This window comes from Arachis stenosperma, chromosome 6 (genome assembly GCF_014773155.1).
Source record: "Arachis stenosperma cultivar V10309 chromosome 6, arast.V10309.gnm1.PFL2, whole genome shotgun sequence".
NCBI classification, from domain to species: Eukaryota; Viridiplantae; Streptophyta; class Magnoliopsida; order Fabales; family Fabaceae; genus Arachis; species Arachis stenosperma.
The window spans coordinates 143,184,036-143,207,578 of record NC_080382.1 but is presented as its reverse complement, the minus strand read 5'-3'; the positions used below and the strand labels follow the sequence as shown (position 1 = coordinate 143,207,578).

The window sequence follows — 23,543 nt, the reverse complement described above, 5'->3', positions numbered from 1 at the left end:
TTTAATCCTCATATTTGTGGTTTTAATTTTTTTTTTAAAATTTACAAATTTGACCTTTAGATTTGTGGTGTAACACTAAAAATTTTTTGAAACATGTTTGATTTTTTTTTTGTTTTTTACTCAAAACTTATCCTTGGTTTTCTATTTCTATCCAAAATTGAGGCTTAGTTTTCTATTCTACCTAAAATCTGACCCTCAGTTTTCTATCTCTACTTAAATCTGAGCTTTTGATTTGTAATTTTTAATTTAAAAAAAATAATTATCTTCATATCTATAGAAAATACACCAACTCTCCATAACTATGCATAATACATCTTTCCAATCCATTACCAAAAAAATTAGCCGAATAAATAACCTCTATTTTTTTTAAATGTTAATCCTTTAATATGAAACTTTTTTTAAGTATTGATCTTGCAAATCTAAAAACAGAAAGTCAAAAACCTTATAATTATTGAAAATTTTAAATACAAAGAATTATGTATGGTTGATATATAAGTTCTTTATACCATCCTACCTAGAGAAAATTAAGAGTAATTTTTGTTAAGTATATATATTTCCAAAAAATAGTATTAATACAATAATATTTAGATCATGTTTGAAAATCATCATGGAAGCTTTGTTTTGAAGAAAAAATTATATTTCCAAAAGCTAATCATGTTTGAACCAAAAAAAAAAAGAAAAAGAAAACGATTATAATCAAAATTGATAATTTTAAGTTAAAAAATTATAAGCGAAAGCTGATTTTTTAAAACTTCTAATAATAATTAAACCAGATTTTTAAACACTGTAAAACATATCCATAATAATAATAATAATAATAATAATAATAATAATATTATTATTATTATTATTATAATAATAATTGTTAATTTGTTTGCATGACAGCATGAGAGGCCAATCCTGTGATCTGCTATGATGTCCTTTTTATTTTATTTAATTTTGAAAATCTCGTATGTCCTATTCACTCCAATGCCTATTTGCTCTCTGTAGCCTACATTCAGCTACCTATACCACACTACCTATTTACTCCCATTCACAACTTTCCAAGCCACACAGTTTCAATTCTTTTCTTTTTCCTCTTTTTTTTTTATTTTTTTAAAAAAAAAAAAGAGAAATAACTAACCAAAAATAGCTTATGTTACCATTACCCTTTCCGGGTCTTTCTTCTTATCCGCCTTGCTCCTTTTTACGCTTGGGTTAATCTCTTGATTTTGGGTTTAAGATAGGATTGGTTTAACAGAAAAAGATGTATTATACAAAATGAAGAAGAAAAAAGAAAAAATTTTGAATTGACAGGTATATACATAAAAATATTTAACCAACCCAAGTTGGTCGAGTGGTCAGTTTACTCGTCTGCTTAAGTAAGTGTCAGGGTTTGAATCCCACATGCAGCAACTTATTGGCCAGTGACAGACCCTTAAATGGAGCTCAAATCTGCGACGGATTAATTTTTGACTTATCAGATTAGAGAATACCATGAAAAATAAAAAAATATATATATAAATATTTTTTTAATAAATTAATTCGTGACGAATTTAAATTTCTTTTAAATGTTTGATAGTGTCGCATATTTGAACTTTAGATTAGTGAATCATTACACTAATTCAAATTGATTATAGACAAAAAAAAATTTATTGGATCTTTCAATGAGGGGCCTGGATTGGACTTATTCAAGCTTGAGAATGAGAGCATTTTCTAACTAACTTGTCTAACCTTTAACTTGGAGTTCGAGCGGCAAAAAGATTATAATCATAAAATGTAGTTTGACCAATACGGTTAATAAAAAAAAAATAAAACAAGAAAGACAAATAAAGATGAGTGTTCTTTTATTAATTTTGTTACATATACCTAAAAATAAACTATTTATATAAAACATAATTAAATATAAAATATATTAAAAATATATAAAACAATGAACTATTATAACAGTGTAAAAAAATTAATGTTATATTTTTTATTATCTGATAATATTTTTAATTTAATGATATAACAATATTTTTAATATAATAATATTTTGTACTTTTTATATTATTAAATTTAAAAATATGTAACATTAATTTTAGCTATAATTTTTTAAATTAAATTTGGCCAAAACTTCACAACTATTATGATGATGATAAGGATTAATTTAATCAAAGATTTTTAATTTATATATAGTATTTTTTATTTTCGATATATAGATACACAGATCCCTATGGAATGAATTGGGTTGCTTCCAGCACTAGCGCATGCATTGCTATATAGGAAATCTCATTCTTTTTGCTTATTTTCAAAGACACCACTTTTGTTGTGATTGTGTGAGAAATGTGAAATTTTGATCACCACTTCATAGTCCATACAAAACCATACACACTTCCTTTCGTTCTTTGGTCTTCGAGATTTAACAAAAAAAAAACAAAAAAAAATGAAAAAAACTTAGCTTCATCCATTAGCTACACAACAAAAAACAAGTCTTCATATTGCAGCACTAGTAGTAGTAGTATGCAAATAGAACTAATTTTGTTTTTATTTTTATTTTTTTGGGTTGGTGATAATGTGATGATGATGATGATTTGTTGATTTAGCACCCAATGATTGACTTGCCTTGCTGCAAAAACAACACCACACATTGGTAGCAAAACCAAGTTCAAAGTTCAAAGCTTTTTCAAGTAAGAGAAACAAGAAGAAGCTGAAAAATGAAGTCTTTCTTGAATGATGGAAACAATACTACTACTACTACTACTACTACTACTAATCATGATGATGATAGTAACAATCATAACTGGTTGATGGGTTTCTCTCTCTCACCCCACCACCACCACAACATGAAAATGGAGGTTCCCAATGATCATAATCATAATCATCATCATCATCATCATCACCATCAGTATTATCATCATCTTCATCATCCTTCAAGCACTGCCTCAACACCAAGTAGCTTATTCTACTTGTCACCTTCACAGTTGAATAATGCTTCTTCAACAATGTGTTATGCTGAAAACCCTTCTCCCTTTCACTCTTCTCCTTCTCTGGCTATGATGCCACTCAAATCTGATGGCTCACTCTGTATAATGGAAGCTCTCACTACATCACAAACCCAAGGTTAGTTAGGACCCAATTCATGTTCTTTGTTTTATCTTCATAATATGTTGTTCTAAGTTCTATGTATTGAAAAAAGTTTGGTTTTTGATGTGTTTTGGGTATTAAAAATGAGTCTTTTTTCTTTTTGGTTTTTTGGGTTTTATTGAAGTGATGGTGCCAAGTTCTTCATGTTCATCTCCAAAGCTTGAGGACTTTCTAGGTGGTGCAACAATGGGAGCTCATGAATATGGTGAACATGAAAGAGAAGCAATGGCTCTAAGCTTAGACAGCATTTACTATAACACCAACACCAACAATAGCCATCATCATCATCATCATCAAAATTCTGAGGCTGAAAACAACAACAGACAACAACATTGTTCTTCTAATTCTTCTTTGGACCTTATTCTCTCAGACCCTTTTAAGCAGCAAGGGCATAATAGTAATAATCATCATCATGAACATGATCAAGATGTGAATCAATACTATTCAGCACTTGGCTGCAGCAATGATGGTTCTACTAGCATTCTACCATTTGTTGAAGAAGAAGAAGAAGAAACAACAAAGGAACCTCATCATCATCATCATCAACATCAAATGCATCAAGAACAAGAGAATAATAATTGCTTCATCAGAAACTGGGTTAATGGAAATAATAGTAATAATAATAATGGAATGGTGGAAAGTGTTAATGTGAATGTTAATGGTGGAGGTGGGAATTTGAAGACTTTAAGTCTTTCAATGAGTCCTGGTTGTTCATCTACTTCTCAATCATCATCAAGCCATGTAAGTGTTTCAACAACTCATAATCATAATCAGATCACAGCAGGTTCTTCTTCTTCAAATTCTTGCAAGGCCATGGTGGAAGTTGCAAAGAATAATAAGAGAGGACACAATAATAGTAGTAAGCAAACTGTTCATAGGAAATCCATTGAGACATTTGGTCAAAGAACTTCACAGTACAGAGGTGTCACAAGGTTAGTCAAATTTTTTACTTTCACTTTCATTTCATTATTAATTTTATCAACTATTTAAAATTTACTTTTATTTTGCTTTTTTGTTTTTTATTTTATTTTTTAATATTTTTTCCTTTTAATTTTCTTCTATTAGGCATAGATGGACCGGAAGATATGAAGCACATTTGTGGGATAATAGTTGCAAAAAAGAAGGACAAACTAGAAAAGGAAGACAAGGTAATTAGTGAAAAAAATAAAATTGGTTTTATTCATTATTTTTTTCCCTTTTGCAAATATTTTTTTGGTCCAATTAGTATGCATAGTTATGAGCTGTTTCCAGTTTCCACTCTAACTCTCTCTTGTGAATATCCAATGTTCACACTATGGATTACAAATTCAATCAAATGAACGTTGCATAATATAGTTTATTTGGGTAAGTTCTTAACCAAAGACTTTTATTTTCAACCCTCTTAGCTTCTTGTGATTGCTAATGCTAATAAGTGTTTTTTTTATTTTTTATTTTTCTTTTATGTGAATTGATTAAAGGTGGCTATGATATGGAAGAAAAAGCTGCAAGGGCTTATGATCTTGCAGCCCTTAAGTATTGGGGACCTTCAACACACATAAACTTTCCGGTATATTCTATAGTTTTGTTTCTATTCTAATTATTATTCTTTTTTTTTTCTTTTATTTCATATTTATTTTGTAACATTGTTTTAAAAAATTTTAAAAATAATTATTAAACATAAATAAAAGGAATCTAGAGAATAACTTTAAATATTGGAGAATACTTGTTACTATGTATATAAATATATATCTTAAATTTGGCAGCTAGAAAACTACCAAAATGAACTTGAAGAAATGAAGAACATGAACAGGCAGGAATATGTTGCACATTTGAGAAGGTACATACATGTTAAATACTAATTATATTCTTTAATTGATTATAATATTATGTTTGTTTATCTATAATAATTAAAATATTCCAATTATTATTGTAATGAATGATGAGTTGATTGCCCTACAGAAAAAGTAGTGGATTTTCAAGGGGAGCTTCAATGTATAGAGGGGTGACAAGGTTAGTGTGGTTCCCCCTTTGCCCTTTTTTATATGAATTTGGAATACTTTCTTAGATAGTGTGGGATTGATTTATTGTTTGATAGATGCAAAGTACTCTTGGTATAAACAAAACAAATATTTATTTATGAAACTTACTTGAAAAAAAAATGGTTTCTTTGTTTTTTGTTTTTGTTTTAATTTTCTAGTTTTATTTTTAGTATATTTTTGTTATCAATACTTTTTTATTTGTAATTAATATGGCTCATTATTTGATTTGTGATTAATTTTTATTTTCATTTTTAATATATTTTGCTTTATTGTGTGCATATATATAAAGTAGAATTTAATTAGAAAGTCATTTTTTAACTAATATTAGCTAACTTTTTGAAATTATTTTTTTATCTTAAATTTTAAATGTTTAAGTTCTGAATTCCAATTCCTAAATTTAAATAATAAATTCTCTAAAAAAATAATAGTTAGAATATAATTTTTGAATTTTTTTTTCTGTATTGTTATTAACAATGAAGATTTTCTCCTTTTAATCTTTTATGCATGCAAATCCATAAAATCAAATAAACAAGCACTTATGAATTAATTAGAGCTAAATAAATGTAATTAATGAAAGGTATTTTAATTACTATTTAGGCATCACCAACATGGGAGATGGCAAGCAAGGATAGGCAGAGTAGCGGGAAATAAGGACCTTTATCTTGGGACATTCAGTAAGTACTTCCAAAAAGTGTTACATATCAAATTCATCGTACTAAATTACTACATATGTTTTTGCCATTCAAATTTATAAGGTGCTAGCATGCCTAAAATTAAAGTAACCTTTTTCTTTTATATATATATTGGGGGTACTTACTTTGTTTTTATGCCAGTGGGTTGTGACTTTGATTAATGCTCTTTTTATAAGGCTGACTTTGGACAGTAACAATTCACTTTTTAATTTTTTGTTATAAGGCTGTTTTTTCATGTAATTGATAAAAAAAAAACAAGGATATTCCTCAACCAAAAAATGGGTCTCATGAAAGTTTCAAAATTTTCTAAGATTGTTCCCTTTTTTCTAATTTAGAACAACTTTAGAAAATTTTGGTAATAAAAGCAAATATATATATTGTATATGGTGAGAAATATAATAAAATATAGGATCAAAATATGTGTGCCATAATTTAGCAATTTGCTCAAATGTGTAAATTAATGAAATAACTTATTTTTATTAATTTTTTTTAAGGTACTCAAGAAGAAGCAGCAGAAGCATATGATGTGGCTGCAATCAAATTCCGTGGAGTGAATGCAGTCACAAACTTTGACATTTCAAGATATGATGTTGAAAGGATCATGGCTAGTAACACTCTACTTGCCGGAGAATTGGCTAGAAGGAACAACACCGAGCAGCCAAAGGCGATCGAGGCAGCGCCGGCACCGGCCCCGGCAACAACCCTAGAGTACAATGTTGTAACAAGCCACATCAACAAGAAGAAGGAGTTGGTAGAAGTTGAAGGTTGTAACACCAACAACAACATTGAAAATGGTTCAGATGAATGGAAGAAGATTGGATTTAACGATGATTATAGAAATTGTCAAAATTTCTGTGGTGGTGGGGCCCTACAAGATCTAATTGGCATTCAAAACCCTAATATGGGAGGGACTCATTTTTCAAACCCATCTTCACTAGTGACAAGTTTGAGCAACTCATCAAGAGAAGGTAGCCCTGTTCACATGAACAAGAACAACAATAGTAGTCATCATCAAAATGTGTTTCATCAAAAGGTTAATAATAATAATGTTGTTAGCCCTATTATTGTTGCCAATAATACTAGTACTACTAGTGTTGTTAGTTCTTGGTTCCCTTCACCACCTCCTCAAATTAGGTCTACTATGTCTCCCATGCCCATTTTTGCGGCTTGGACTGAACCCTAGGGTTTTATTTGGAGGTTGTTTTTGAAGTAATTAACATTATTAATTAAGAATATGTATTTTATTTGGGGAATCGGATTAGTTAAATTTTATGGCTAGTGGGGGCCACAATTATATATGTCATGTTTTGTATCTTAGTGGAACAATTACAAAGACCTTTTCCAAACTTTACCTTTTTTTTTTAGGAAAATTAATTAATAGTTATTATTTACAAGAGGGCCAAATGATTAAATGTGTGAAATGATGTTTGACAATAAGGAATGGTGTGTGTGGACCTTAGCTTATATATATTATAGCTTAAAACATTATTGAATTTGCTTTATTTAATAGTTTCAACTTTTTTATAGTAGACACATATAGCTAAGTACAAAAACCAGCTCATGTTTCACAATAATGCAAAAAGAGGCATAACCTTTGATCATATTATCTCATTTTGTATCCAATGTGTTCCTCAATCTACACAACATAATCATTGCATAAACCTTTTTCTCTTATCTTTGATCATCTTCCAAAGGCAAAAGGAAAAGTGGGTTGTAGCAAATATTCTTAGCACTAAAGTTTTTGTTTGATTAATTTGTCATAATTGGTTGTGGACACCTCAAAATTAAAAGATGATGTCTTGTGGGTTAAAAGTTAATGTAACTTTCTTTTCTTTTATATAATTCCTGACAAATCCAAATTCCAAAGAGAGACATTGGGACCAAAGTGATTCTGTGTTTGGTGTGGGAAAATAATAGAAATAGTAGTATCCTTTTAATTAAAGCGTATTTAATTAATGTTTATTTTATAAGTATTTGTTTTTCCAATATAAAGTTTAAGTATTATATATAAATGAGAAAAAGGTAGTAGTAAATATTTATAAAATGAGTTCAATTAGAAAATTATTTTTTTCAGTAAATATTAATTAATTTTGTTTTATTTTAGATTTTAAATCTTAATTCATCAATCTTAAATTTTTTATTCTAAACTGTAAATCCTGTTTTTTTTTTTAAATAAGAGTTAAAAAAGTAATTTATAATAATTAAAAAATTAATTAAACATTAACTAATTAAAAACTAATTCTCTATATTTATTCTTATAAAATATATAACTTAAGAGCATGTAAGAATTTATTGTAAAATTAATGATTTGAGGACTAAACCAACTATAGTGTATGTTCATCGTTTTAATTATGAAGCTCTTTGCTTTCCCACACGTGTGTGCCATTCATGTTGTTCTCGATTGCAATCTTTGATTTCTTGTGACCATAAAAAAAAAAAAAACATAGGACGAAAATAATGAATAATAAGTGCCGGAAAGCTGGAAATATTTCTAAACTCGTTTTGGGAATATAGCTGTCTTTTGTGCATGGAATCAATTAACGTTTTTAAGTTTTTAACTATGCAAATTATTATATGGGTAAATAGTAGAGTGTTAGATAATGTAGTGGTCTTAAGGATAAATAATACCTTTTAGTCTTAATAATAATAATAATAATAATAATAATAATAATAATAATAATAATAATAAAGTATATTCACTACAAGAAAAGAAAATTATTTTAACACGTTTTTTAACACCATAGCTAAGTATAAAAATTAATATATATCTTTGATGAATATTACAAATATCAAATTTTTTATGTTTTTTTATTAATAATTTGACGGTAAAAAATTATTCCTCAATTTTGACACTCATTTATTTTTAATTTATTGTACTATTCTTCTTTTTCATTGAGCTCTGTCAATTTTGGCATCACACTGCTCTCAGTTTGGGATCATACTACTCGTTATTCTTCTTCAAAATCTCAGTTTATTCTTCAGTTTCAAGATCTCATCTCATTCTTTGTTAAAAATTTTTGTTGAGAATTTTTTATGGTCAATAAGTGTCAAAATAAATAATATTTTTGACTGTTAATAAGTATAAAAAAAATATATTCTCAAATTTTTCTAACAAATTATTTTTGACTGCCAATATTTATCAAAATAAGATTTAAATTTTTTTTACAATTACTTATATGTTAAAAATACTAATTTTGACAAAATTTTTATTAACATATTTCCATAATTAAAATAGTGTCAAAATTTATTTTTTTGACGAATTTTAATTATTTTTTGACACATATAATCCTAAAAAACAATCTATATTGTCGTAGTGATTCTTTATTCTTAAAATTTGTTAAAAAATTTTAAAATACTTTTAAGTTTTATTTTGTTTAATTTTAATTTGTCTCAAAAGTTTTCAATTTGTATCAAATATATTATTGGCAGTTAATTTTTCAAAAAATTTAAGACCAATTCAGCAACAATTTTATAAGAATAATCTTCAACACAAACAAACTAGATATAATTATCATACATTATTATTAAATTAATCCTAATTTTTTTAATTTAATTATTAAAGATATATTTAATTAGATTCAAATAAAAACTTTTAAAATAAAATAAAATTTATAAACATTTTTAAAATTTTAATAAATTTTAGAGAAAAAAATATACTTTAGCCTGATAATGCTAATGGTTGTTGGATGAGAAGTAATCAGATTGTTGAATACAGCTGCCATAGCTGCTTGCTACTTCTAATTAGTGATTTCAATGTACAGAGCCAATTAAGAATGTGAACTGTGAACGACAAAATTTCCCTTCATTAATGCGGAGTTTAATTTGTGCCTGATGTACGCATATCATATCATTGCTATTTTAAATTTAAAATATGAAAAATTATACAAAGTTTAAAGTGAAAAATGCCAAATTAAAGTGATAACAATAGTAAAATAACAAACATTATTAGATCAATTTGGTTATATCTATTTATAAAAGAAGTTATCGTGGATTTAATAGCAAATATTAATCTCAAGTTTTATCATTTCAAAGAATTTAAATTTTAAAAATTTTAATAAAATACATAAACAAGAGAATAGTTAACAATTTAACATTATCTTAATTCAATAAATTTAAAGGAGTGCATAAAATCATTCTCATCAATTCTTTTTTTTTCTTAAATTCATTCTCTTTACTTCATTTAACAGGGTTATTTATGTGATTAATTATTCTTTAAACAGTGCAAAGGGAACATCAATTTCTTCACCTTTTTTGTTCCCTTTATTATTATTATTATTATTATTATTATTATTATTATTATTATTATTTTCGCCAAAGTAAACTAATATGTAAATAAATTACCTTTGTTTTGTCAAAGGAAAAGATAACATATAATAAAAGTGAAACACCACAAACCGAATTGCATGAGAAACAAAAGGTTGAAACTATATAATAATATAATAAGATTATTGGTGGTCAAAAAGCTACCAATTCCCATGGAAAAATATAGGAAAGTAAAAGATGCATGTATGTACATCAATCTTTAATTTTTAACAGAAAAAAAAAAGGTAAGGTCCATTTCAATTGTATGGGTACATTTTTATTTTTAATTTTCGTTTCCATATATCCATATTCTACAGACATTATTATTAGTCAACAAATATGATTACAAAAATTTTATTGTGGACATCCTAAGCACCAAAAGTTAGCAAAGGATACTTTCGAGAAAGCACTTGCGCATGAGCTGGATCATATATATTTCTTATCACAAGTTAAGAAAATATTTTTTTATTTTAATATTTTCTGTTTTTATTATTTTTCAATAATATAATAAGTGTCTTATTTCATTATTAAAGTTTAAATTATACTTTGAATCTATTTAAGGATTTAATATTGTAGAGAATGTACTTGGTAGCTAGGTGATATATATATATATATATATATATATATATATATATATATATATAATTCAAATGGAAAATAGTGCTCCATGAATTCATTCATGTACACATGTTCATAATTTTATATAAGTCAAGGTGAGAGGGTGACATTATTGTCAGAATCACTGATTAATAATTGCATAATTCATACCAATAATTTATAGTTATATAATTATTCATGTATCTTTTTTATATCGATTTAAATTTTGTAAAAAATAATTTCATGACGTCTACATTCATATTTATTCTTCAATTATTTCACTCAAAACTGAAATTTTTATTGCATATGATGATGATCCATATTATTTATTTTTAAAGTCAAATACTTTCTATGAATAACATCACAAATAAAAATAACATCAACACATTATTTAATCTATTTTAGTTTGCAAATTTGTTTTCATACATATAAGAATTTTATATGAAGGTTTTGTACGTGGGAAGGTCCCCACAAAAAACATGCAGCATGAATTGTATCAGAAATGGTCCCAAAAATATGGTGTCACATTTTAATTTATATTTATCAAACATGGTTGATGTACACATGCATGCATATACACCAAATCCAGCAGTGTCATACTTTTTCTTCAGTAATAATGTACATAGGACCATACATATAGGGGACCTAGTAAAACATTTTGAATGTCTTGTTATGTGTCAATAATAAGAAGGATAGAGAATAAAATGGGGGTGTCTCCTATGGATGAGCCATGTTTCATTCAAGGAAGCCTATATAAAAGAAAATAATGATACAAAAAAAAAGAAAAAATTAATAAATTAATAATAATAAGTTTTCTTTATATATTGACTTTTTAAAAAATAATATCACAAAAATTATACTTTTCATTCCTTGACAATTGTCTTTAAGACATATTAATTAGTAAAATCCATTAAATGAATAAGAAAATGTTATTTACAGTTAAAATCTGTGATTATATATGTAAATACAAATAATATTTACTCATCTCTACATTTATTTTGGGTTCATATATAACTTTATTAAATCATTTTCAATTTTTGGTCCCATCATTATTTCTCATTTGTCATCAGGTGGGGGTGGGATATCTGGAAAAAAATGACTTCACAATGAAAAATGAAATCCAACTTCTCTATGAAATTTGAACTACTACTATATTCTGTAATACTCTTGCCTCCTTTTAGGGTTCAATTTTGTTTTTTTTGTTTCCATGTTATCTATATTCAATTAAATTTGTGCTATGTGTTCAGAATTGGCAGAGAAGATATGTATCTATTTTTATCTTTTCCAACGTTTGCAGGGCTCATTTGTTCTATTTGATAATTTCTACTGAATATATATGCATGGCTCCAAAAACTACATGTTTTTCTAAACGGATATATTCTTGGTAAAAACTTTTTTTATGGGGTTGGTGAAAACTGAAAATATAAGAATTTACAGAAGTCAGACATCCTAGCTAGTGGTGTAATTTGATCTATATACAATTAATATTTTAATATATTGCCCATAAGATAATATTTTTGTATAGTCCTCTAATTCTATTTTTTACCCATTTGATATACAATTAATATCTAGACTATTTGCCTTTGGATTTTAAGCTAGAGTTTGATTAGAAAGTCAACTTTTTATGGTTAATATTAATTAATTTTTTTTAATTTTGAATTTTAAATTTTAAATATTAAATTTTAATTACAAATTCTAAATTGTCTAATTAATAAAATTAAAAGATAATTTTATAATAAAATATTATTTAATATTCCATATCATTAAAGCTAAGATATTTTGATTAAATATGATGAGATAGTAATAAAGATATAAACAGCCAAAAAAAACCTGTAAACACAAGGACATGGACACATGCCCCCTCTGATTCTGATCTGGACGGTGAATTCAAGAAACCTTATCCCCATTTAATTAAGTAATGAATTAATTAATTGAGAATTTTATTTTCCCTTCAATTGGCCAAACAATTGAATTTCCACAATGGATCAATAAATTACTATACCATCTTAAATTATTCGTGAAGTCAAGTTTGGGATAAACGGAGAAAAAAAAAACATTACTCCATTTTAAAGATCAAGTGTGATGAACTATTTCTAATATTAAGATTTTTTTTTTTTAATTTACTCATACAAATGTCTAAAGTTATGAAGATGAGTTTTAGAAGGGTATAATTTGAGTATAAGCTACAGTAAAACAGTATATATAGAATGTGAATTTGGTAAGTGATGAAAAATAATAATATAGAAGTAAAAATTGAAAATATTTTACCATAAGAGTTTTAACTATCTTAGGCGTATCATACAGGAGAATAAAAAAATTGAAAGGAATGTAAAATATCGGATACAAGCTGATTGGTTAAAGTGATGTGTATCTGGTTTTATATGTGACAAAAACTTAATTCTAAAGCTTAAAAGAAAATGTTGTTGCGCTGCCATTAGACCGGCTGTGTTATATGGAATAAAGTATTAGGCGACAAAAAAAGAGTATAAATATAAGGTAATTGTGACGGAGACAAAGATGTGAAGATGGATGAATGACTACATATATATGGACAAAATAAGAAATAAAGATATAAAAAAAAGTTAGAGTAACACTTATTGTAGAAAGATGGTAGAATCTCATCTCAAGTGATTTGAACATGTGAAAAAAATATCAACAAAATATTCGATTAAAAATGTGGATGAGATGGAAAATGAACAAGTAACAAATGGCAGAGGAAGCACAATGACGTTTGATTTCTGTTGTCGACCCAAACCAATAGGGTAAGATTTTGTTGTTATTGTTACAAAAAAAGATTGACCAAGATTTTATGTTTCATGCTATGAGCTTTAATTTTAAGGACATACTTTTGGACTGTGATAAAGGCCTATTCATGAAAACTCATGGAATGCCAACATATCAAGGAATTCAGTCTGACCCAAAGTGGAACCGATGTGTGTAACAAAGCAATGGCCCGTGACCCAAAAACAAAAAAACAAAGGAATGGCCAACATTTGTACGGTTGTACCATAGAGATGAGGATTTTTTTTTCAAATAAATAAATTAAATATTTTATTTACTTAACTACATAATTTGAGAATATAATAATCTATATTGTATTATTTACCCTGTTTATACTGTAAATGAGACAATTATATAAGTATCTCTTTTATGGATATATAAAAAAATTTTAACTGACTATATTCCATGTACAGATTCGAAATTTGACTGGACCAAATCGTAGATGGAACCCTTAAGCATTGTGTGTAAATGTGGTATGGGTGAGTTTGTAATGCCTAAAATTGGGAGCCACAAACCATTTGAAAAAAAAAAAGAATATGATTATCAACAAGTATCTTTCAATTAAGGGTGTCAATTTTAATCTGCCCCAAGTGATTCTAAATGCTCCAACATTTCCGGGCACATCACTTAATTAAGGGCCTAAAGTAAAAGGTTTATTAAACAACTTTTTCTTTCAAAAATTTCATATTAAAGTTATTTTAGATGTAATTCTTTAAATTTTGTTTTTAGATTTTTGTTTCTATTATATATAATATAAAATTGTAACATTATCTAAATTATTCCTCATACATTGTTGAACTTCAATGATAATTTACTCATTTCAAATTAGAAAAATTCACTATAATGAATCAAAACTTGGCGATTCATTATATTATTATAAAAACATTAAAACAATAATAAGTTTAGTATGAGTGTCTCTTTGGTTGGGTTGTTCAACTTTGCTCTGGAGCAATAATACATTGCATGATCTAATTTAAACAACAATTGAAAGATTGATATCCTGAATTCCACAATTAATCAATAATCAAAAGCTCAAATAACATTGCTTAATTCTTTTATATATTACTACTTCTAAATAATGAATTATGAAATTCTTTGTAGGTATAGAACAAATTGCAGGAGACATGTTTGTATGCCATATTATTGAAAGTTATAGTCCAAACAATTTAACTTATAACACTTGACTAAGATTTCATCATATTCCTAATTGTCCATTAATAAATTGTTGGATTTAATTTGTGTATGTACTGTCACCGTGAAGAAAAAAATAACTACAGATATAAAAATAATCTTACTGAGCTATTTATCATCTCAAAATCATACCACCTATTTTGCATGTTATGTGATTACAATATGCATTTCCAATTATATTTGCAGGGTGTATTGCACAATTGGTGTGAGGAAGATTGAAAATCATAAGGAATTGTTACAAATCTTTGCCACAAAATGATAAAGTGATAGTTGTGGATTTCATAATGCCTGAAGTAATTCAAACTACAGAAGCTGATAAAATGGTTACAGGCTTTGACAATCTCATGTTTCTTGATAATGGCAGTGAAGAACCATGACAGAATTCCAGGATTTTGTGGAAAACCAGGGTTTTCTAATTTTCAAGTTGCATGCCAAGCCCGCTTTGCTTGAGGAGTGATGGAATTTTATAAGACTGACTAAACTCGATAATGAAAAATTATACTGGTGACCTTGGTATGGGAGTGTTCATGTCATAGTTATATGGGTTTTTTATTTTCAACTCCATATGAGAGTATTAATATAATGTAAATTTTTTTAACAGAACTAACATCGTAATTCATGGTATTTATCTACTATTATGATACATTTTTTATCCTGATGTTTACCCTCCAACCAAACATACCTTAACTATATAAATCTTAGCATAGAGTACGATAAGAACTATGTATAATATTGCTCGACTCAAACATAAAAATATACTATTTAACATCATGAAACCTGAAATTTTAATATAAGACCTAATACATAACAAACAATGCCTTAATGATCAACAAGACAAGTATATATGGAAAAAAAGATGGTTAAAATTTTGAGCATATAACAAGTGAGAATTGGGGAACATAAAAAAGAAAGCAAGCTAACTTGGTCTCAACGGCGCTTGTACAAACAAGGTTTAAGCAAAGGCCATTCGATTTCTTTCCTTTTAAAATTTTGCTTATCCTACGCACAGAAAGAGGGAACTAAATCAGTGGTGAGGTTCAAAACAGACACCGCAGATATAATCACAGATGAATGAAATGATGAAATTGGAAGTGCTATTCAATGAGCAATAAGCTGCATACCTTTTTTGTAAAGTAAAAGAGAATGAACATTTTATTTGAGAAGTCCTGCATGGTTGTCAATATCAGTTTAGCACATCATACGATTTGCTAATAGAAATCTCGAAAAGATGCATCCGTTTTACCTTTTTTACAGACTTGAAACCTAACTCAGAAATAGCATTCGTAAACTTCTCAGGGTTGGCTCCTCCAGTGTTTGGATCAAACCTGCTCTTTACTTCTGCTATCAACAGCCAGCCACTGTCCAAAACTATGTTAGATCCTATTCTGAGCAATTGTAAGCCTGGAAAGATTCAATAATGGAGAAGGAACAAACCCTGGCTTAAGCACCCTGTTTGCTTCTTTGATGTAACTTTGGTAGTTGGTTCCCATCAAAGAAAGACAGAAGACAGCAACGTCAATAGATGAGTCATCAAGCGGTGTCTGACAGCAACCACAAAATGCAGATCCTCTTGTAAATAATCATTCCATAAACCTTTCAGACTTTGAAACAAAAACTGACACTCTTGTTAGGGTTCATTCTACTCATTTAAAATAGTACTAGGCTTTAAATGCTCGAAAGTATACATAATTATAAATTTATAATACTAGGACACCAGGAATGCACATTTTCCCTTCCTTTTGGTAGATAAAGGAATCCACATGCTTTTTTATGAGTTGGCTAAGGTATAAATAGAATACAAGGAATGTACATTTCACTGTGAGACAGATATAGAAACCTCAACCCTGACCAATAACGTTTGAACTGTAACATGTGAGCAACTATTATAGCCTATAATGAGATTCATGTTCTACAGTAAACATGTTACAGCCAATATAATTTCTATTTTCTGAATATGGGACAATATCCTCTTATGGAGATGTATGAGACATAACTATGAGACTGCAACAGTAAAATGTAACAAAAGTAACAAGCATTTGACATGCAACTATTTTCTACTAGTCTTGCAAGAAGGAAACATACGTTTGACATGTCACAAGCAATTATGTTAGGATCATTGGAGACGAGATCAAGAGAGTAGACTTTATTCTCCACGCTTTTAGCAATGAGTGCATCCCCTAGAACACAATGGAATCATGAAAGCATTAGCAGATATAAAAGAGAAAATAAGCATTTGTACTTAAGTTGAAAATATGAACAAGGGCAGAATAAACTCTCACCACAACCAAAATCAGCTACGACCAATGAAGGGCTCTTCTTTTTTAGCCAATCAATAATCACATTAACTGGCTGTTGAGGCCAATTTGACATTTGCATTTTGTATCCTGCATGATACTAGCCAGGGATGAATCATAAATGAAAGATAAATTGAGAAAGTCGAGAAGAACAAGATACTCAAACCATTCCATTTCACTACTTAATGACCAGGTAAGGTCAGCTACAAGGATAGAAGGACACCATTGCATGTCATGAATCTTATTTTAACTCAACCCTTTATACCTAAATCTCATTTGATAAGTTCATTCAGGAAAACCAAATAGGCTTGAAAAGATTGACACAAAAGAAGTAAAATACATGACAGAAAGAAAGAGAATATCAAGCAGGTTATGACACTTATTCATTCCTGATCTAGTGAAACACACACCATACTTAAAACATGTTTCTTTTTGAAAACTAATGCTGATTTCATTGACAATGATATGCATTTTCGCAGTATAAATAACCATGAAGGTCTTCAAACCTCAGGTGTCTACAACTGTTGTGAAAGTTTAATGTTCTATTATTGGTTCAAAACTCTAAACTCAAACGCATCTAAGCATGTTTTTTAAAGTTGGTCCTCCTATGCATGTTGTGAAATCAGAATAATATTTTTTTTAAAGCAAACCAGTATGCATGAGAGTAGTTTCTTTCATGGCTGTCAATGTGCACATATTTGGTTGTAATAAATAAAAAAACAAAAATCAATCTTACTTCAGTTATACAAAAAGCAATGAACCCGCATATTTTCCAAAAAAGAAATTGAATCAATGCAAACAACCCTTACCAGGGCAAATAGCGATGGTTCTTCTTGGAAATAATTTAGCGCCTCCTTCCCACTGAAAAGAATAACACAAATTCTTAACTCTTGCCAAGATGAACAAAACATTACAAGGAGGAGAAATCAAACTTTAAAAGCAATTTCAGACAGCAGTGTGTGCCACGACACACCAAACTTTTGGAAATACAGGACAAGAACATCAGATATTCAGATATATATTTTCAAGATTTATCGGGTATTCAAGTACTTGAAAAGGCCAAATTACCAATATTCACTGACATCAATATTCAAACAACTACAAATAAAAGTATGACATGCCTTGTACACCTTGCTTCGTTGGCGTTTCCTTTCATCACAGGCTAAAACTACTACCATGCACAACTCAAAAACTTGAAAAAGTAAAAAACTGAGTGAAAGAGTGAATAATAGTACATACGTGCAAGTGTAGAGCTTCTCGTTAATCATCCTGAAATGACCACCTGACAATCTTGCTTTCATCTACAACAACCAAACAACACACCATTATTCAATTAGAAAATGTTAAATTATTAATTTGGAATAACGTGATAATAAATCCAACATAAAAAGAAAAAAAAAAGGCTATGAATTGTGACTTGCTTTATCCAGAAAAGTAGAGGATTTGGATGGTTCCTTGAACTTTCTGAGCTTAGCAGTATCCGCAGTAAATCGTTGCTCGTCTTTGCTCTTGTTGTTTCGTTTCTTTCGCTCACTCTTCGTCATTTTCTTCTATTCAACTGAAAGTAGGAACCCTAAGTTCCTAAGCCCAAACCTAACAACCAGCTAAAAGGAAAACCTAAGAAACAGAGGTAACGGCAACGAAAACGGAAACGGCAACAGCTTACCTCAGACGGACTGGCGGCGAGACGCGAGAAACGGCTCGACGGTTTATATCCTGGAAGTTCCTCCGCCTCTGGTGGCTGTTATGGAGATTCAAGGGTTTTTTTTTGTGTGTAGTTTTTGGTCGTGGAATCAGGATTCTAATGCCCCGAACAGTGATGAATGGATTTGATATTCATTGTCGGCCCAAAAGAAAACGATATATATTTAAAGGCCCAGTTATTGTAGACTGGTATTTGTTTTCATTTGTATGGCCCAGTTGTTTTCATATCGTTTTCTTTTGGGCCTTGTGTAGCATAACGAAAACGAAAAAAACAAAAGTCAAAGAGGTATCTATCTCAAGCCCAAAAAAAAGAGGTATCTACTCATGACCAAAAACAAGAGGCATCTATCTTCAGAGTTTCAACCAACGCAAGTTGACACAGATGGATGAGGGTCTGTGTCCCTTAACCATCTCTCCCGAGTTCGATACTCATTGGAGAATGAGAATGGAGCTTGCTTGCTTGGAAGGGTCGCCCACTTTGTGTGCCTCTGCATTATCCGAGAGATTAGTCATTGGGCTTCCGGCCTGATGAATATCCTGGTACAAAAAAAAGGATTTAATAATACGGTTGGTTATCTCGCTCATTTGTTAGGATTTTTAATTTTACTTTGTGCATACAACAATTTATTTGTTAGCGAGAATTCTTAAATGAAACTCAAGTTTGCAATAAATTAATCTTTGACCTATCGAATTGAGGAAACCGGGGGAAGAATTTAATAATAAAAGAGATTGGTGTGTTATTAAAAATTAGGACATAAATATCGTTTTAAGAAAATCTAGAAAATGTTGTCTAAATAAGATAAACACATTTTTTTATTATTCTTATGTATTTAGGTTGTGTTTATTTATAAGTACGGGACACTAAAATAGAAATACAGATACACAAAATTATATTTGACAGATGAGACACAGAAATATTATCTCCAGAGATATTAAATTAGTGTATTTTATAACTATTTTAACAAAAATGACACAGAAACACTAACAAGAAACATAATTTATTTTTTATTTTTTATTATTCTTATTATTTTTTTATAATTATATTTTTATTATTATATTTTTCTTCTCAAATCTTTTAAATAAAAAAACGAATAAATTAAACTTTTAAAATTTATCTAATTTATTACCAAACCAAAATACAAAAATATTAATTTTTATATCTCTATCTTTTATATCTTATTTTTAACATCTTGTTTTATCCCTTAAGTTTCATCAATTTTTCCCAGTAAAATAATCTGTTTAATGTATTAACACCTTAAAATGATATATATGCCTGCCTATAAAAATGTTTTATTTTTATATATATACTTAAAAAACAATGATGTTTTACAAAGGAAAAATAGGGTGGAATTCTTAATGTGGAAACATCAAAGATGAATGGGTTGAAATGATTGCTAGTTGTGATTGTGAAGAGTGATTAGTTTTGATACATTGATGAGGTTTTGCATGAGAGAGGAAGCATCCAAGTTATAAGGTTCTTAATAAATAGCAGCCTTTTCAGTTAAAATAATTAAAGCAAAACCTGATGATCATTGCATCTATTTCTTCCTCCGCATGCTTCCTCCTTTTTTCATTGGAACCCTTATGCTTATTATACTCTTAAATCTTACCATTCCCATAATCACCCACCTCATAAAGGATTAAACTTTTCTTTCTTTTATTAATATCAGAATCTAGTTTTTCTTAAGATACATTAATTTTTTGAGTTCTTTTTTAAAAGATACTTATTTTGAAATAGAAAAATTAAAATACTAAAAATTTAACTAGTTTAAGTTTACATGAAAGTTTTTTCCAAAAAAGAAAAGAGAGAATTTTTCTATAAGAAATTTTTTATATTCCCTTCACTCAGTTAGAAACTTCTAATTAAGATATTAAGGAACCTATAATTTTTTTAAAAAAACTTGTGTTTTTTTATTTTGTTTCAAACCAATTCAATCCTTGTCACTATTACATAAGGAATAGGATCTTATTAATTTGGATTTTACATTTCATCCAATAATAATTTAAAAAAAATTTGAGTTCGATTAGTATATAAAAAATAAATGTATGGATACATGCATCATAGAACTCTATTCTTAAGTAGGTGAGTTTTATGGTGTCTTTGTTATGATGTTTAAATTGTTTAACTTTTTTTTAAAGTACAAAATAAAATATTTAAAATAAAAAATAAATCATATAATATTTATTAAATATTATTTTTTTTAATAAATTAGATACAAAATAATAGACATCATAGTATTCACCTCTTAAATAATTAACCAGTGAGATATAATGAAGTAAACTTTAGTCAGCCATTTGATTTGATTTGAGTTTAAGTTGTACTATGTATGCTCTCATTAGATTCTCTAATTGACCACTAATTAATAATAATAATAATAATAATAATAATAATAATAATTAGTTTAAACTATAAAAAAATGCACTCAAATTATTTCGTCGTTTATACATATACTTTCAAATTTTATTATCGACAAAAAATATTTTCAAATGATTTAAAAATATATTCCATAAATTGAGACCTTCTATGTTAATAAAAAAATAAGAGTATTTTTTTATCATATTTTTAAATAATTTAAAAAAATAAGAGTATTTTTTTATCATATTTTTAAATAATTTAAAAATATTTTTATCGATAACATAATTAATAAATTTGACTGTATTTTAATCAATATCAAAATAATTCAGCAATATTTTTTATAATTTACCTAATAAGTAATAACTATGAGACGAATTGATTGTTTTGAGTTATATTATTTTATGAGAAGTATTGTCTAATCGAATTTAAAAATTAAAGAAAAAAAGTTAGGGTACGGTTGGCAATTTGACACAACTTTATGTAAAGAAAAAGAAGGGAAAAGCTTCTTTAGAAGTAGAGATTGAGAAATATTGTTTAATTGTTGCTTGCCTCGAAAAGACTAAGAAATATGTTTGAGAGATTTATGTAATGCATACAAGTTTGCTTGTGAAAGCAAATACCCACGTCACTTTGTACACATTTTTATTCGTATTTTAATATTTTAATTTGAGTAAATTTTACTAATCTTTTTAATATTAGGTGAAACTATACGAGAACTTTTTATTTTTGAAAATATATATTGAATTTCCTTAAACTTTTAAGTGCGTATATATAAAATATGATAAATGAAAGGATATTTAAGCAACATCATCTGATATTAGAAAGGTTCGGTAAAATTTATCCTTTAGATTATGTCATGCAATATACAATGAAATTTTACTTATCTAACTTTTTGTTTTTTTTTTTTTAAATATCTTTCTATATGTATATTCACGTGTGTGTGTGACATAACAATATAAATATGTAATGTTAAAAAAAATTCCCATTATTATGAGACACCAATTACAGCCGAAATATAAAGAATGGGATGCTATAGGACTGAATTATTTAAATAATTAAATTCAATTAAATTAATCCAATAATTTAAATATTAATAATAAAAATTTAATTAAAAATAGAAAGAAACATAAAAAAATTAATTAAATTTAATTATAAAAATAATTTATTCATGTAATATTTTTTTGGAGCATAATCTCTCTGGATTAGACATATTTTTTATATATATATATATTTTTTTGAAAACGACATATTTGTTATATCTTAAATGGACATTGATTGAATATTTATCATTTCGTTAGGTGTAACTACTTTTATGTTTTTTTTTTTTAACTTAAATAAGTTAAATAAAAAAATAAGAAAAACAAAAAAAATACTTAAATAGAGAGATAGTATGTTACTATTTTTAAATTCTTCTTAAGAAGAAATAAACTCTACTTGATGATGTTGTAATTTTATTACCATTTTTATCATGGTGTCTGTCACCATATTTGTATTTCTCATAATCAAACTACAGTCAATACGCTAATTCCAATGCTTGATATTTTTTATTTTAAACATTACCGGATCAATAAACCCAAAATCATATTGGTGATTAGTAATAAAATTAAATGCTTCTACACGATCTGTCTCACAAATAAAAATAAAAATAAAAGAATACAAAAAATAATGATAATGATGAAAAATAATACCAATTTTTTTTTACATAAAACACAAAAATGTTATCACAATAAAAATAAAATTTGAATTAATATTCGCGTTATATTGCATGACAGTTTGTTGTTTAGAACTTAAAATTATACAATTCAACTTTAAAATAAATTTATTTAGATAAAATAATTTATTTTTAAAATAAAATTTTAGAAGATACAGAAAAAGAATTTACACCAATAACAAAATTTAAAAAAAAAGAATATGTTGAGAGGAAAAAAAAGATAAAACATGAAGAAAAATATACAAAAGAAGCTATATTAAAAAAATTCAATATCACAATTGAAAAAATTTGGTGCTATTTTAAATAAATTTTAGTGCTATTTTTATTTTTCTAGCATTACTATTATCTAAATAAGATCGTGAGATTTTTAATGTTAAATACCCTAATTTTTAAGATTTTAAAATAGTTTCTACCATTTATCATTGTTGGACAATATAATTTTACTCTAATTTAATTTGTTTAATTAAAATATAATTTTTAAAATTTTTTAGAGATTATTTTGAGAATTTTTAAATTCTTTAAAATATGTTTTGTACTTCACTCTTTAAATTAAATTAGAGAAAAATATTATCTAACAAAAAATAAACGTTAAAAAATTATTTTATGTATTTTAAAATTTAAAAAATTAAAATATTTAATATTTTTAATAAAACTTGTTATTTTATAATATTAACCGTGTTTTTATAGCACGAAATATATAAATCTAAGTCGTTATGAGTTTAAATGGTTAAGTGTAGATCTTTTTATTATAATAAAGTAAATTTTATGATGTCTATAATTTAGTATATAATT

The 23,543-nt window shown here is 27.3% G+C and overlaps 2 protein-coding genes across 2 annotated transcripts; one reads left to right on the top strand and one right to left on the bottom strand.

Moving 5' to 3' along the window:
• The first annotated feature begins 2,303 nt into the window (after positions 1–2,303).
• Positions 2,304–7,131, top strand: LOC130935844 (AP2-like ethylene-responsive transcription factor CRL5). The gene is made up of 9 exons (XM_057865749.1): positions 2,304–3,081; positions 3,230–4,037; positions 4,171–4,253; positions 4,441–4,449; positions 4,563–4,651; positions 4,848–4,921; positions 5,044–5,094; positions 5,721–5,797; positions 6,310–7,131. Exons 1-9 carry the CDS (start codon positions 2,676–2,678, stop codon positions 6,996–6,998), a joined length of 2,286 nt encoding a protein of 761 aa, XP_057721732.1. The 5' UTR covers positions 2,304–2,675; the 3' UTR covers positions 6,999–7,131.
• An 8,269-nt stretch (positions 7,132–15,400) lies between these two features.
• Positions 15,401–18,806, bottom strand: LOC130932834 (ribosomal RNA-processing protein 8). The gene is made up of 10 exons (XM_057862266.1): positions 18,647–18,806; positions 18,402–18,573; positions 18,220–18,281; positions 17,790–17,841; positions 16,966–17,080; positions 16,769–16,863; positions 16,121–16,227; positions 15,930–16,044; positions 15,808–15,852; positions 15,401–15,685 (listed from the first exon to the last, which is right to left on the bottom strand). Exons 2-10 carry the CDS (start codon positions 18,522–18,524, stop codon positions 15,614–15,616), a joined length of 786 nt encoding a protein of 261 aa, XP_057718249.1. The 5' UTR covers positions 18,525–18,573; positions 18,647–18,806; the 3' UTR covers positions 15,401–15,613.
• Between the last annotated feature and the right edge of the window lie 4,737 nt (positions 18,807–23,543).